At 40.3% G+C, this 16,878-nt stretch overlaps 1 protein-coding gene across 2 annotated transcripts in view; it reads left to right on the top strand.

The window, feature by feature from the left end:
- The window catches only part of LOC108552917 (GAS2-like protein 1), a 97,792-nt gene that overhangs the window by 50,398 nt on the left and 30,516 nt on the right, over window positions 1-16,878 (top strand). For both annotated transcript variants that reach the window (XM_017907603.1, XM_017907602.1), the window contains exon 3: window positions 1,909-2,433. In XM_017907603.1, the coding sequence (XP_017763092.1) occupies window positions 1,909-2,433 (525 nt within the window). The remainder of the gene's footprint in view (window positions 1-1,908; window positions 2,434-16,878) is intronic.

Raw genomic sequence — 16,878 nt, 5'->3', positions numbered from 1 at the left:
ATATATTCAACTATAATTTGGCTTTGTTTAATTTCTGGCATTCGTCGTGTTTTAAATTAATTAAATTTTGCAATTTAATTCGAATTTGAATTTGAATTACTTTATTTTTATTTAAATTCGAGTTTCGAGTTTGATTCCCTGGTTCTAATGTAGATTCAAATTTAATTTAGGGTGATATAATAATGTCCGGATTTTTAAATTCAAATTATTCTAGGCATTCGTGCTTAATTCGAGTTCGATTTTCAAATTTCATTTTAAATAGAACTCAAATTTCCAATTCGATTTGATCCTTGTGTCTAATTTAAATTGAAATTAATTTCCGTGTAATAAAGACAAATTTTTCTCCAATTCAAATACCACTATTTTTAATTCAAATTCGAGTTCGAAAACCGCAGATAATCCAGATTAAAATCCCGGCTTCGATTGAATTTCCAGCTCGAATTTAAATTTGACACCGCACCGGCGTAACAGAAGAATATTTCTCGAATTCCGATTCCACGTTTCAAGTATCCAATCCAGCCCCGCGAACTGCGCCTCCGATTACCGTTTCCTGTTAATTAATCACAAACCAAACCATTCTTCTCTCAACTTCCTTATCGCCTTCGCGCAGCAGCCGTACGTCTAAACCGCGAGGAAAAAAGTCACGTTTCAAAGTGCCCGTTCACCGAGAAACAATGGCCGCCCTTATTCCCAGCGCCAGCTATCGATACCGAGAACTAACCGACCGCAGCCTCGATGACTGAATTCTTGGCTCACAAAGAATCCCGGCTGCCCGATAATGCCTCGATTCGCGCGATTTCGCGTCGATATATCAGTTCGTTTCTAATTAACCGACGGATAAAAATCCTGCGAGGGGGAGTAACGGGCCCTCTGGCGGCGGCGTCCGGTATTAGACGATAGACCAATGGCGGCAGAACCTGTTATTAGGCGTAGCGTTACCGCGTGCTCATTTACATCATCCTGATATCCAATTATCGGCCGGTTACTTAAGCAGCTCGTAGATGATAAAAGCACACGCATCGCGTGGAAGTTGCAGACTCTCCGTGCAATATTTATCGCTCGAGTAAATGTTAATCGCGAGCGAGGAAGGGGAGCCGCGCGGTGTTATTAATGGAACAATTAGTATCACGGGTGTTAAGATGCTATCGCTGGTGTCTGTTTGACTCTTTAATCAGCGGCAGCGAACGGGCCGCGTTCCTGCCAGGTGAATGTCAGTCGTGTGGCTGTGGGACTTGCCAGCGAGGAGAGCGGAGTGCTTGGGTGGAGAGAGTATGGTCGTTGTCTGATTGTCAGATGGGGTGAAAGAATCCGGATTGCATAGGACTCGCCGAATCGTATTAACATTGCAGAATGATATTATAATGATATTATAATAGATATTATATCGGTTCATCTTTTGTTACTTAAGACAGCCCCAAAAGAATTTTCCGCTTAACTCACTAGCGCCACCACGGTCCGTATCTCCGAATGTGCCATAAATATCGTATATATCGTCTAATTATCTGGTAACTTTACTCATAAATGCGAGAAAAATACTCGTTAATCGTTTCAATTTCACATATATCTGTATTTCAGTCGTTGAACCTAACCTCAACCGGTATCCTGTTTAAACGGAATAAATCTATCGATCACTGACATCCAGCTGAGTCTGTTTACCATCGAAACGCAGTTCTGTATGATTCATTAAACCTCCATTTACCATTTCTACCATTATTTATTACTATGTTTATCATTATTAACCATTTCTACTGTATCGAACGAAACGAAACCCGGTGAAACCGATTGAAATCGACTGAAACCGCAGGAAATACGCGAAAATTGAATTCACTTCGCCTCAAATCACCGAACCATGGTATTCCCAACTTCCTTACACGCCTCTAACCGGTACCGTTCCGCTTCTGTTTGCAGCACGCGAACAACGTACGCAAGTCAGCAGCGGAGTACGTGGCGCGGCGACAAGCGCGCAAGATCTCGATGACACGATCGATGACCTCGTCGCTGGCGTTGCCGATGAGCCAGCTGAGCGACGTGGCCTTCCTGCCGAACGCGAAGGCCGGCACCTTCTTCGCCCGTGACAACGTGTCGAACTTTATCGGCTGGTGCCGCAACAGTCTAGGCATCATCGAGTGCCTGTTGTTCGAAACCGACGACCTGATTATGCGCAAGAACGAGCGTCACGTGATCCTGTGCCTGCTGGAGGTCGCCAGGCGAGGCGCGAAGTTCGGCATGCTGGCTCCTATGCTGGTGCAGATGGAGAGACAGATCGATCGCGAAATCGCCGCTGAAAATAAGGCTGCGAACGGAGCCCATGGAAATGCCGGGAACGAGGAGAGCGACGACGAGTATGCTGACATGCAGCAGGAAGAACCGTGTCTCATATACGGACCCCAGCCGCAGATCGTTACCAACGACCTGAAGAGCCTGGACGAAATGGTGAGTCGATGTTTTTGAGTCTTTTAGTTTGCTTTAGAGTAGCCTGGCTGGGGATGAAGCTAACCTTAGTAGCGATTTTTCGACAAATTTTTTGATGAGGCGATGTTTTTGGGTCGGGTAGTTTGCTATAGAGTGACTTGGGTAGGAATGCGAAGCCTCGATAGCGATTTTTTGACAAATTTTTGGTGAGTCGATGCTTTTGGGTCGCGTAGTTTGATATAAAGTGACCTGGGTGGGGATGAAGTTAACCTTAGTAGCGATTTTTCGACAAATTTTCTGGGGAGACGATGTTTTTGGGTCGGGTAGTTTGCTATAGAGTGACTTGGGTAGGAATGCGAAGCCTCGATAGCGATTTTTTGACAAATTTTTGGTGAGTCGATGCTTTTGGGTCGCGTAGTTTGTTATAGAGTGATCTGGGTGGGGATGAAGCTAACCTTAGTAGCGATTTTTCGATAAATTTTCTGGCGAGGCGATGTTTTTGGGTCGCGTAGTTTGCTATAGAGTGACCTGGGTGGGGATGAAGCCTTACTAACGACATTTTGACAAATTTTTATATAGGTACACATCTATAGCCATTGGCGTCTTTTTTTATGGGGGTGGTCTTAAGAGACTTCATTATCTTTTTACTGTTAATGCGATACAAATGTTAAGGGTTAAATTACTATAGTATTTTGATTATTTTGAGAGTATAAATTTTTTATCATAAATTACTTGATCGTTTAATTTTTGTATCTTTTCTTCTCGGGGTATGAAAATTTCTATAGGTAGTACGTCACCCATGTATTATTGATAGCGCTGCAATGCTAATAACTTCGTAGTATTCGCATCTCGAAGACAAGGCTGTGTCTGTTCTGATCCGCGAGATTCCGGGCTCAGCTTGGGAAACGGATTCGTATTTTTAAAAAGGCCGACGCGACTGTAATGTTCCCAGACTATGAAAATAACTCGCGCCCTTAGGTGTATCGGAGTATATTTATGGCGCTGCTCCCCGTTGACCGTGAATATCACGAGATCAGGAATAAGAGAGTGGTTATTCGTATTCCGTCGTTGAAAGGCGATGGAACCGCGCGTAATTCATGTTCCATAATTCATCGTTTATCGGCCTACGCGTACTAGGCATGTTTAGGCCCTTTGTTTATCAGGAACGTAGCACTTGCACTGAAACAGCCTCTAGCGTGCTTGGTATCTTTATTTCAACCACACGGATGCCTTCCTCGCGTTCGAAACGCCACGGAAATGGGATGTTCTTTTGAAACAACCTGTATTCCCATGTTTCTCTCAGTCGTTCGTATCTTTAGCTTCATTAATCCGATAATCTCTGTTCGAAACATTCTATGCACCTCTTCAGTTTTGTCCAATAATATTCCAAATCTATTTACGTTCTTCTTTTGAAACATCCTGTATATCCAATATCATTCCCAATCCACCATATTTTTAGCTCCAATCTCATCCTTTTAGTTTGGTTAAATAACCTCTTTTTAAAACACCCTGTAAATTTTTATCCAATAATATTCTAAATCTATTTACGTTGGTCTTTTGAAACATCCTGTATCTCCAATATTATTCTCAATCCTCCATATTTTTAGCTTCACTCTAATTTTTTTAGTTTCGTTAAGTAATCTTTCTTTAAAACATCCTATACATCTTTTCATTTTTGCCCAATAATATTCTAAATCTACTTACGTTGGTCTTTTGAAACATCCTGTATCTCCAATATCATTCTCAATCCTCCATATTTTTAGCTCTACTCTTATCTTTTTAGTTTCGTTAAATAATCTCTGTTTGAAACATCCTATACACCTCTTCATTTTTGCTCAATAATATTATTAATCTATTTACATTATTCTTTTGAAACATCCTGTATCTCCATATCGTTCTCAGTCGTCCATATTTTCGGCTCCACTAAGTGACACAATGGCAGGGATCGTTATACCGAATCGTTGTGCGTTTCATTTCGACTGTGTAATATTCGAAACCTAACCTCACAAATCAATGCTAGAGCGCTGCGTTTCGAGAAGCAGTGACGTATCACCGTCGCAGGTGGCCCGGTGATTTTCCGGTGAAAAGAAAAATGCGAAAAAATAAAAGAGGTCTCGTGAATAGACTCGTAACAGGCGCACGCGAAGAAACGACGGCTTAAATGTCGCCTTGATAACTCTCTTCCGACTCGTAAATCGTATTAGCATGACACCGGAGCGAAAACCGTCGCGCTCCCAGTTCCAGGCGTTTTCCACCTCTAAATGGATTAAACGGCCACTAAATCAGCTGGCTAAACGTTACGCGTCCGCGTCACGTGGGCAGAACAAGCGTAATTGCCCGGTCTCGAAACCGATTTCGTTTTCGTTGCAACGTCGATCGTAAATACCTTGCGTGTGCTACGTGGGAATCGGTCTGGTGCTCCGGACATGTCCACCTCTAACGCACTCTAGCGTCGGTCACGCGTGTTAGATGTTACCGTAGGAAGAATGGCGCGGACAGAAGTTTCCCTGAATGGTCACCAGGGGAATTTATGGTCGTATTGTGCCACTCTTGTAGCCTGCAAGCCAGTCCAGGACTTTTAGGTTAGGTACATTAATTGAATTCTATGGCCGGTGTTGTTGCTCGAATTTATTGTTGGTTATGTTTAGGTGGAATACGTAAGGCGATTGGTAGCTGACACGAACCTCTTGATAACGCTTGTTTAACGCGTCTCGAATTTTTGACGATGTACACTTGCTGGCAAAAGTCAAGGAACGTAGCAATGCACGAATTTTTGTATCCCTTTTAATCTCTGACATATGTATACGAGTATGACAGTATTACTTGTATTATACTTTTATCAACTTTTATTAAGTCACCAGTAATTACTTTGCACTCGAGAGGCACCTTTTAATTCAGTCACCATTTAAAGAAATTTTGAAGGTCGATATTAATTAATACATTATTATTAACCCTAAACTGTCAGCTGTCACACTGTTTTTCATTTTTCATTGACACGACTTTACCGTAAAAATGGCGCAAAATTCAAATCTTGCGTGAATTTTAGGACATCCTATATACATATATATATATATATATATTTCATACATCAAATATCTTGAATGAATCCCATTTAGTTTCAGTTTTGATGCACGTAAATTTTAAGAATTCGATTATATCTCGGAAAATAAAGAACGTATAAGAATTTTTACTTTGTTCTTTAACTTTTAACGGGAAGTGTACTTATCTATCTAAATCCCAGGGTATCAAACGATCGTTACGAACATTTCCGCAGAACACTTAATACGAGACAGAAAACTGATACGATATGAACGTTGAAGCTTCATTGTTTAACTCGGTATCTATACTCGCATTGAGACTTTTGAGTTAATGCAATTTCTGATAGATTTATAATCTCGCTCGATCTTCCGCTTATCTCTGAAATACACACGGTTGTAAATTCTGCTCGTTCTCGAGGTACGTTCTCGAAAAAATATCGAGTAGAAGATATTTCTCACAGGTCACGAGGGTTCTAGAATTTTCTAGAATTTTCCCAGGAATTGGCCGCATTCCGCGCGGAAAATTAAAATAACAAAGCCGTTCCATTTCCCCGCATCCTTTGTGCAGTTATCCGTGGCATGCGCTTTAAAACACGCTTAGGTATCCGAGGGATTCTAGTAGTTTGAATACAGCCGAGCCCAGGCTACGCTCGCGCCATCTAGCCTGGACGAGAAAAGCGCGAACCGCTGATCCATCCGAGAAAGAATTTAAACAACGGCGCCAAGGAATCTCAGGCTACGCCTAACGGCTCCCAGATTCGCGTGTAACTATACTTGTTCGGGTCTGAGAGAAGAGAAATAGCCGGAGAGCCTTTAAACGTGAAATTGATTTAAGGCGATAAACGAACGTGTGTACGTGTTCTCGTACACGTATGGCTAAAATTGCGAGTATATTATCTCGTTTCGCGTGTTCTAACACGTCCCTGTAAGTATTTACCCTGTTCAGGATCGAAAACATCTTTTTTCCCTTGAAATAGACGTTATTTGTTTTTAGGTTAGGTACGTATGTCGCCATGACAGTGGTAGCTATGGTAACTATGATTCTATCAAAGCCCAAACAATTTTTTCCTGTACTTTACAGTAAATTGAATGTCCAAAGTGAACATAACCTAGAAATACGTATGGTATGAACGGCAAGTGGAATATCTCTCTACGAAATAGGTGTATAGATATATTCACGAGTGCTCGGTGTTCACGAGAGGTTCACCGTTGAGTTCATAGTGTGGTTGAAGGAAAATGTTGTCCGGGAATTGTCGAATAGATCGAGGAGAACCGCGTGGCGATAGCGTGTCGCGTGAACGGGGAATTTCTGCGTCGTGAAATGCCGCGTGCTGGTGCGCATGCGCGCGAGTACATCGCCGTTGTTCTGCGGCCGGCGCGAAAAAGTCGGCCCGAGGTGTTTTCCAACGTGTTACAGCCGGAACTAACGGCGTCTGGCTGCTTTAATGCGATTGAAAGGCCGCGTGTGCTTTCGAAAGCGACAAGAAACGCTCGTTAATTTGCTACGTTGGAACGAATGTAGTCTCACGTTTGCTATTTTACCATGCGCAACTTTTCTTTTCCGTTGGATCCCTGTTGTTGTTTCTGTCGCGACTCGGTACGTCGTTAAGACTCCATTTGAAACTGATAAAAGCATATACCGGATGTTTTATAAATTCCTACAATGAAATGCGAACAAAAAGATTCTTAAACCCACTCACCGTAACACGTATGGATATACATTTCGAATCTCTCGATAGGTTATGATTCCAACCTATTCACAAAATTCGAAATAATTTTATCTATATTTCTTCTATTTCTTATTCGACGAACTTACGTGCATTACAATATCTCACAACTTAATTGACTGTTATGTCAAGCAAGACGTCCAAATTTTAATTTTTTCCCAGTTAGAACAGTCTCCGAAAAGGAGAAAAGGGAAACGAGAGAAATGTGATTTTGAATCTCCCGCTCTTGGTTCCCCCATTCTGCGTCCACGCCCACCACGAGGCGCGCCTCGTTGCGCCCCAATTCGTGAACAGAGCTGTACCGCGCGAAGACCACGCGTTCGAACCATCAATATTTGCACAAAGCGGAGCTTTTTCCGACATTTATCGTACGAAAATCCTCGAAAGCCTCTTTCACGACGTTCCAACGTTCCCGTTGCCACGGGTCGTCGCGATAGCCCGCGAATTTGCATACGAGAGAATGGCACGCGTGGCGGGAAACGGTTTCTTATGGGAGGATCGTATACGGAATCGCAGCTGCGTTGGCTCGTCCAGCCGCGATTTATCCGCCGGCAGGTTCGCATGAATAGAAACAGGCATCTCGCGGCGGTGTCACCGCGCGTGCGCGGTCCATAAGGGGCACGACGAAAGGGAAATCTGTACAGGTCGATCGGTTTCGTGGAGAACGGTCCACGTGTTCCTGTTACTCCCCGTGGGAGTCGTGTATGGATAATTAAATTCAACGTTACGGGGAATAGACCCGCGATTACCTTTTTCGTTGCAGTTTCGTTAGCTGGTAATATGCTTTACCGTTTGTACAGGGTGTTTCAGTGTGAGGTAACAGATACAGTGTTGTTCAATTATAAAATTATGACGTTTGGGATTTTTAATGTTTGTAGGTGAGGTAGTATGTTACATTGTATAATATTACATATAATACTATAATAATATTAATATTTTATTAATAAAATAATTATTTATATATGATTATATGCATATAAATTTATGTATAATTATTTTTATTACTATTATTGTTATATATAGAGGGTGATCTAGTAACATGATTTCAAATAACTTAAAAATTATTTGTTGCACTTAAAAATACTTCAAATGAAAATTGCGTGGTTTCCAGATAGTCTTGTGATGTAATCGATCTTAGGTTTGTTGCTTTTCTTATCGAGACATGATCATCTTTCGTTTTTTAAATGGTATGACTAATGCTTCTTCTCGAATTCAGATTAAGTATCGTATTCTACGTAAAAAGTTGTTATGCTAGAATCAATGATTTTATCTAAAGCATACATTATAGTATTGATATTCTGTACAGGGTGATTCAAAGATAATGAAATCTAATATTCTTAATTGATTTCGTTGAAGTCTTACATTTAGATTATTACTCAGGTGTTGCTCTATACTATAGAGCAATAGGTGATTTAATACACTATATACTATGCACTACGTTATTACATACTATACATTAATCCGTTATTTCAGTGAAACAATGAAAGTCTTTTCGCCTATCGGGATATCTTAATAGTGCGCGAGGTTATGCGATTATGTTCGAGGATCATCAATAGCTCGTTGTTGCCGGATGAAACAAGAGCAAGAACCTTTAATAGTATTAATGGCCGCGTAAACAAGAGCGCTTACGTAACCCCATAATCACGCAGAATGTGTATCGCTTCAGTGGAATTTTATTCCTCAGCAGACTCGATAATTGGCTATAATTTAACGCTAACGGCTTTATTGATTCGTTAATGAGTTAAGTGGAAGCAGGAGCGATCACAAAAAATTACCTCCTCGAGTAAATCGTTTAAGTGTAAATGATTTACGATCTCGTTTGGCCAAATTATTTCGAATTTCGTTTTTGCCAGTTTTCCATCGTTATTTTCATTTTATTTTCTATCCCAGTGCCGAAAACAGCCACGTCGAAAGTGCTACTTACATCGTTACTAGGAAGTAACTAGTGAGTAACTTGAGAGTAACTAGGAAGTAACTAGGAAGTAACTGGGGAGTGACTAGGCAGTAACTAGGAAGTAACTAAGGGGGAACTAGGATGTAACTAGGAAGTAACTAGGAAGTAACTAGGAAGTAACTAGGGAGTAACTAGGGAGTACCCACATTCGTTATTATTATCACGATTTTTCTCAAATAAATCGAGTCTGCGTTATGTTTTCACGAAGGTAGTACACGCGACGTATTTACTACCCGTTCGTAAAAATTCGGGCCAATGGAGACGAGCTCTGCTACGCACGAACGTTCCCTCGAGTCGCGAATTACGTTCAAGATGGAATTAAACCGTGAAAAATGCACGGTTCTCGCGGAGTATCGATTAGAGAAAGGCTGACAAGCGTGCCGGTCTTATCTGAACACGGTGAAACACGCCGGGTTAGTACTATTTACGGTGAATCATTGGAACAGCCCGAGCTAGAATCAGGAAACAACGCGTCCGATTCGTAGACTTCGGCACGATGATCGTGTACCGGTGAAATGGGTCATTAACCAAACAAGACTCATCACAGGTAAAAATATCATCGAGATCATTCTAATTTCTCGACTATAAGAGTCTCTCTCACCGATTTCTTATCGCAAGTGGAATAGGTTTTTATAGATAACTCAATCGCGATTCGTCCTCGGTCTTTAACTGCTCCTAACCTATGAATAGCGTGTATCGTAATCTGTCTTATCTACGAGCACTCGTATCTCGGTTACGTATCTGAAAAACTATGTAGTTATTAGTCAACAGCAACATCTGTTTTCATTTCTGTTCCTAACCTTGAGACGAGCAGTCTCTCGCCTTTATCTCCGATACATAACCTATTTGTACTACGGCGAAACTGCCGATAGCTAATGTCGGGGCGGCCAGAGGTGATGGACGCGTGGTGGGGATGCGGTCTACCCCCACCACGCGCCTCACGCCTTCCATTATCTGGAAAAACTGCACGGGAAAACATGGCAAATCCATTTTTATCGATATTCCAACCTTTATTTCGCTCGATAACTAGCATTAAGCATTTTGATTTTTTCTCCAATTATTCGCCATTGTGTTTTTCTTCCATCGCAACAACGTCACTGTTTTTTCTAACCTAAACGCGTTTTTGCTCAGGTTTTATAGGTTAAAAGTGCAAAAAGCACGATGCAATTTCTACCACGTGTCATAGTGAAGTAGAAACCTGACTGAAGTTGATATTGGCATATCATCTTTAATCATGATGACCTTGGTTCCAACCATGTTTTAAAGCCTCCAGTTTTGGTTAGAATTCCCCCACCCCAAAAAAATTGGCATTTTGGAATTATAAATTTTGCAGTTGTTTCGAGTTTTGTGCACCTTCGGCCTAGACGCACTTCCGTCGTGTTTGGTGTCTATGGAGATTCGCGTGTTGATAACAGGCATGGTGGCTCGCTGCGAGCTTTCAGGGTGGTCTCTGCAGGCCAGCCGGAGCTTTGGCTCGCAAGCGCCGAAAGCTCGTATTGATCGCCTTTAGCCCATTTCGTATCAAGTTCAAGCGCAAAGTCCTTAAGTTTTCCACGAAGGACGAGCTCCTCTCTCCTCCAGGATATCGACGACACAAATTGGCTGAGGGACGGTCGATAGAGGAAGAAAAGTGAAGGCGTTTCCTCCCTTTCTCCTCGCTCACTTTATTTCCCCGAGAAAAGACGATGCTCGTTATTGAATCAGCTTTTGCTTAAGAGATTTTAGGTTAAGTACACTGGTGCATGGCAGTGATTTCCAGTATTTTGCAACATTCGATACGCGTGAATTAATTTTCAAAATTCTGTGTGTTACACTTTTGGTTAATGTAAAAATGAAAGAAGATAGGTATATTTTTGATTTACAGTAGAAAATTATTGCTATATCGAATGTGTTTGTTTCACTAATTTAATAAAAATAAAAATTGAGACTTTCGATTAAATAATTAAAAATTGCAAGTTCACAAAAATTGTGACAACGTGCTTAACAGGTATGTTCACAAAGATTGTGTCATACGAGTGTTGCAAATCACTATAGTGAATTTTAGATAGGTTGATTATGGACGAGATGATGAATAACTGTAAGTGTAATGGTATTATTTAATTTGATTTATTTATGTAGGAATAATTACAGGAAAGAATTTCTTCCTTTTCGAATTGTTACCTTACATAATTTTCCTAATTATCTTCTAATTGCCAAAATGAAAGGAATATTTTCGTGACACACGGTATATGTATACTTGTTATTCTAAAAGTAGAGATTTTCAATTTCCTTCGAACTAATGATCCTCCATTACCATCACAAGTGAGTCAGGGTTTTGCCAGATCATTATCCATTCAGGGTTTCGTCTACGATAAAGCTTGACCGATTTCTAAGTCCGCCCTTATCAGAAACTGCTTCATTATCTGAAAAGAAATATTTGCCCAACTTCTCGATATTTTTCTGCGGATATTTGGCTCACACTTCATTTCCGGCGATAACTGGGCGTGTGTACGTGTTCTCGTACACGTATGATTAAAATCGCGAGTATGTGTCTCGTTTCGCGGGTTTTGCACCTCCCTGTAAATATTTTCCCTGTTCAGGATCGAAAACACCTTTCTTCCCTCGAAATGGACACCCTAGCGAACTATTTTAACCTTTTGGATACGGTACGCAACTATAATAGGTTGTACGGGTAGTGCAAAGCATCAATTTCAACGGTACGCAGCTATAAAGACTATAGTTTCCTTGGACATTATGATTTTGAATGATACTATACGTTTCTTCCTTTACTTCTCATTTATTTCCCTAAACCACATTTCTCGTTGAACTGTAAAACCGGTGAAACCAGAAAAACTGTGCGCCTTAACCTAAAAGGTGAATCGGACCAAACTTATGAAACGTACTGTACATCCGATTACGCTGTGCATTAAAATAACCCGTGAATATTACGCAAGAGAAACATTCCAGGCAGATTTTGAAGTATCGATGTTAAAGAAACGTTGTCACCCGAGTGATTCATCCCTAACATAACCTCACAATTCGCACAACTACTTCATTTGTTCCTCAAACATACGAGATTTCCCTCGACCTCTTCGAAGTACATATAACGAAACAGCAACGTAACCTTCCGAGTAGCGTTGTTAACAGTGACGTATCTACCGTTCTGAAAAGTCGTATGATTCATTTGGACCTATCCTCATGCCGGCTAAAGTTAGCGGCCATGCTCTATATTCGAGCATCGCGTTATCGTAAATATGAATCTTATTTGCCGCTTAGTCATCGAACGAGAACCTCCCGCTACATTTTTCGCCAGAATCCTCGATATAATCGCGAATCATTCGTTCCAAGTACGTCGAACGATGTACAGTCACTGCGTCGTAATTTAGAGGTTAAGTGATATCGATTTAACACGAGTAATAAGTTCTCGGATAATTTCGGAGAGCTAGAACTCTCGGGTAACTTGGAACCCGTTAAACTTGGTCTGCTGCAACTTCGGATATGCTTTGATATCTTTGACGCGATGTAGTTTGGAAATTAGCCTTGCAGTTTCCAACATGGACGCATCAAACTTTTATCCGCTATTTAGATTAGGTTCGGGTCAGTCTTGACGTGTCTTGATTATTAAAAATGTTGCATATATTGTGCGATAAGAACATAATAAATGGATAGATAAATATATAAATATATAAGTTCATTGTACTTGCAGCAATTAGCAGAATATTATATTAATTAACCTAATATCAGTTTAAGATGAGTAACAGTTCGTATTAACCCTTTGCACTAGACATCTTTCGATTCTTTATTTACTGAACAAGAAAACAGAAAGTAACTACTTGAATTAAATTTTATTTAAATTCAAAATATAAATTACAACAATATTTGAAAGCCATATTTAATATAATCAATAAACAAAATTCTTTAAAATAAGTAGTAGTCGATGATCCGTTATGTGAAGTAAATTTCAAACAAAATATTTAAAATAGTAGAGAATTATTGGCAACAAAATTGAAAAAGAATTCGGAGTACAAAGAGTTAAAGAGTAGAAAAGAAATGAAGAAAAGAAATTGCGATATAGAAGAGGCTAAAGTCTGACAATAGTTCTTTAAGTCACCGCTAGATGGCCGGACAAAGAAGCCGTATTCTCGCTAGTGACCAAGTCATTAATTCAAATATATATATCAGCTTCTGTATTCATTGTACATATAACCTTCTTCTCTGATGGTTGTTTTTAATTCCTGATATTCTTTCTTGCCTGCTCTAAACGAACCTAAAAATGGTTCCCCCAATTGTTGTTAAATAAATAGTTACTAGTTTTATAATACATTAGTATAATAACATAGTTGGTTCTTATCATAGGAATTTCCGTATTCAATAGTATTATCAGAATAGTTCTCTGACAAAAGTAGTTAACAACACCAAACTCTGTCATTATGACACTCTACTTCCCGAATATAACACCACGAATTGTCCAAAAAATAATTCTTCAAATTTTCGAAGAAATCAAAAAACACGACAATCTACTATCAATCATTTCTTCTACCAGCCACGAAATCACACGATTAACTCAACATAACACGACCATCGTCAAAACCAATTCTCACGCAATCTAAAAAATCCCCCGTTGCCTCGAGTGGATGCCGTATTCGCAATATGGAGGCGAATCTAGGTCGTTCGCGCTAACCCATGCCGAAGGCGGCGAGCGCTCTCGTCATTGCTGGCCGTTAATTACTCCGGCGACGCAAGGGGACGCTTCGAGATCGAGAGAAGAAAAATTGAAGGAGGATTCTTTTCCCCCTCCAGGCTCTCCCCCCTCGTTGTCGTCGCTCTCCTTCGTCTTCCGTTCGGCCGACTTAACCTGTCACAATGAGGTAGAAAAAGGAAGGGAAGAAGGAAAAAAGGAGGAACCGCGTGCGCGTGTTCCCTTTGATCCCGCGAGCCTGTCCGCGAGAAACTACCATAAATGGCGTTGAAGTCTCGAGCCCAGGCGTGTTAGTTATTACGTGCAATTAGCCCGAGATAGCGCGGAGAGAGAAGGCTACCGAGCCGTGCAAGGTCTGGCTGCGGTCTGAGTCTTAGCTAATCCACTGTTTATCGGCGACTTTCAACGCCGGAGACACACGTTCGCCGCGCAGCGTTCGGTTCCCTGGCCTCTGTGCGGCTTGACTCACGCCGCTGCTTTTGGTTGCACCTTAACGGTGCGTCGTTGTACTCGTACGGGATTGTTCGCGATGAGAAATATACAGTTCGATGAAGTTCCATTCGAAATTCATAGATGGAGCTGCTTTCGACGGTGGGTTCACTGGCTTGGTTCTAACTGCTCATAGGTGTGGGACTGTAAGGGCTGTTATTTGTGAATAATCTATGTGGGCGGAGACGTTATTATTTATTTATGTAAATTATTGATTGTGAAATTGAGATGGCATTCTAGGTTCTTTTATTCGAATTCGAATTTCCTTTTTTTGGTTAAAATAAATTTTCACGGAATTTGGTGGTTTGATTATTTCATAATTGGAGGAACACTTTTGAGGGTTAGAATTAAGGAACAGTGGAAACTATAGGGTGTGCTGTTATTTCATAGTGTACCATAGACGTAGGAGTTAATAGATATAATTATGTTCAAAAGAATTTTTTATATTGGAAAATCGATTTGTATAATTTATATTAAGTTTGCTATTATTTCATCGAGCACCATAGACGTAGGAGCTAATATCAATCCAATATTAACAATTAATTCTATTTAAAATAAATACCACTCTGTTAAACAATTTATTATATTAAAAATTCTAATTATTCAAAGTTGAAAAATTATATTAAGTTTCTCCGACCAGCCGAAATTTCCTCGCTACCTAAAAAATTAAAAAAGGGAAAATAAGATTTCAAGACCCTCGAATAATTTCAATTCCACCACAATTTTTCGTCACGTTGCACCATTCTCGACCTTCCCTCGACGAACACTCGAGGTAAAAGAAAAATCGAGACAGGGAAACCCGGTAACCCCCTATGGCCCGTGGCCCCTCGAGCCCTCTCGAGGGTCCTGAAGCGGAATCGACGCGGTTGGCACCTTTCGCGTACCGTTCGATCGGCAACATCTAGGTTATTCCAATAAAGTGCACTCGAGGAGCTTCTAAACGGCTCTGATTGTCGGCCCGTAGCGTCGCATCGGGGGTGCGCTGACCAGAAATCAGATTTCACAGCATAGGTCGTGATCGTAGGCCAGAAAACTCCACTCAGTCAGTTGAAATTTATCGATCCTCCTTGGTCAAGTGTCTTCCCCGGTTTAGCCAAGTGTGAAACGACGGTGTCGTTGATTCCACGATGTTTTCGGGTTCGTTAAGCGGCCGGGTGTGGCGCTGCTAGCGCTTCGCTATCTCCGATTTATATTTTCTTTTCTTATATTTAGAGAAACCTACTTCGATCGTGGATAATAAAAATTTCATGCGAATTGCATTGGAAATTTCTTCGAAAATATATTTCGCCAAGCCTCTGTATATTATTATTTTATTCCACGTTCTTATTTTGCATTTATTTTTAAACCCTCGCCATTGGAAAATAAGTAATATAAAACCAAAATATATAGAAAATGATTAAAAAATAGGAAATTGGTTTCAAAAAATCCCAAACGTCACCCTATTATTTTTATTTGCTGTATATTCTATAAATTTGGCTGGAAAAAAATTTGCGTGTATTTTATTTGGATAATAATTTTATTTCAGTAAGTACGCAGGATAGGAATGTCAAAATGGCGGCGGGTTCGTTGAACTTCTTCGAAAGTGAATCGAATCGAATAGATTGGGAATGTACAACGTGTCCGCGGATTTCGTTTTGCCGTGAGGGTTTATCGTGATTCGTGGCGACTTCCAAGGAAATGTTTATTCGATTGTTCCCACTGCTATTTTTAAGGCTTCTCCATTCGAATCACGATTCGGCCACGATAAAAAGGTGATGGGAGATAAAATGAATGGCAGTTCTCGATAAAGGGCGTGACAGGAGGCGCTCTAGGTTGGCGTCATTGAAATTCACTTTCCGTTGGTTTTCTACTCTCGTACGCGATTTAACATACAATGTTTCGGTTTCTGAAAAATGTGCAGATGAGGCGGTGATTTATTTTTCGTCACATTTTTTCCGAATTATCAACCGCCGCTGAATACTGAACAGTAAGGTCACGGTACTATAATAGAGCCGAGGAACAATGGTCCATTTGCTTGGAATTTTCCCATTAATATTCCGTTTGCGCGAGGAATAAATTTTTGAGACAAAAATGTACAAATAAAAATACAAGTTTCTCATTTTAACAATTCACCAGATTATTTATTCATTCGTTCATGTCTAGGTATCACTTTTTAAAAATTCGGTGGAAAATATTATACGGTACTGTAAAATAATAGCAAAAGAATTACAGACTTTTTAAAATAAAAGATATTAATATTTTCACATCCCTGGAATCAATAGATTTATCCAAAGAACGAAATAAAATCAGTGAAATTAGAAAACAGATCAACGTATATATACGATACTTACGGTGTACCTATTGGAGATACGGGCCACGGTGGCGCTAGTGTTCCCAATGTAAAGTAGCCTTAAGGCTGTCATCCAATTCTATTGAAACTTCTCATTTGTTAATCAATATCGTACATTCTTTCCAAACATTTTTATGGCCCACAAACAAATATTACAAATACTATAATTATTTTCCAATTTTATAAACATAATCTTGACACTTCTTGCTTACTATATATATCACAATCGTTTCCAATATTTCAACTCAACC

This window comes from Eufriesea mexicana, unplaced genomic scaffold, assembly GCF_001483705.2.
Source record: "Eufriesea mexicana isolate 0111107269 unplaced genomic scaffold, ASM148370v2 scaffold8420, whole genome shotgun sequence".
In the NCBI taxonomy this organism is placed as follows: domain Eukaryota; kingdom Metazoa; phylum Arthropoda; class Insecta; order Hymenoptera; family Apidae; genus Eufriesea; species Eufriesea mexicana.
The sequence above is the reverse complement of the archived record's forward strand: the minus strand, read 5'-3'. Positions and strand labels throughout refer to the sequence as shown.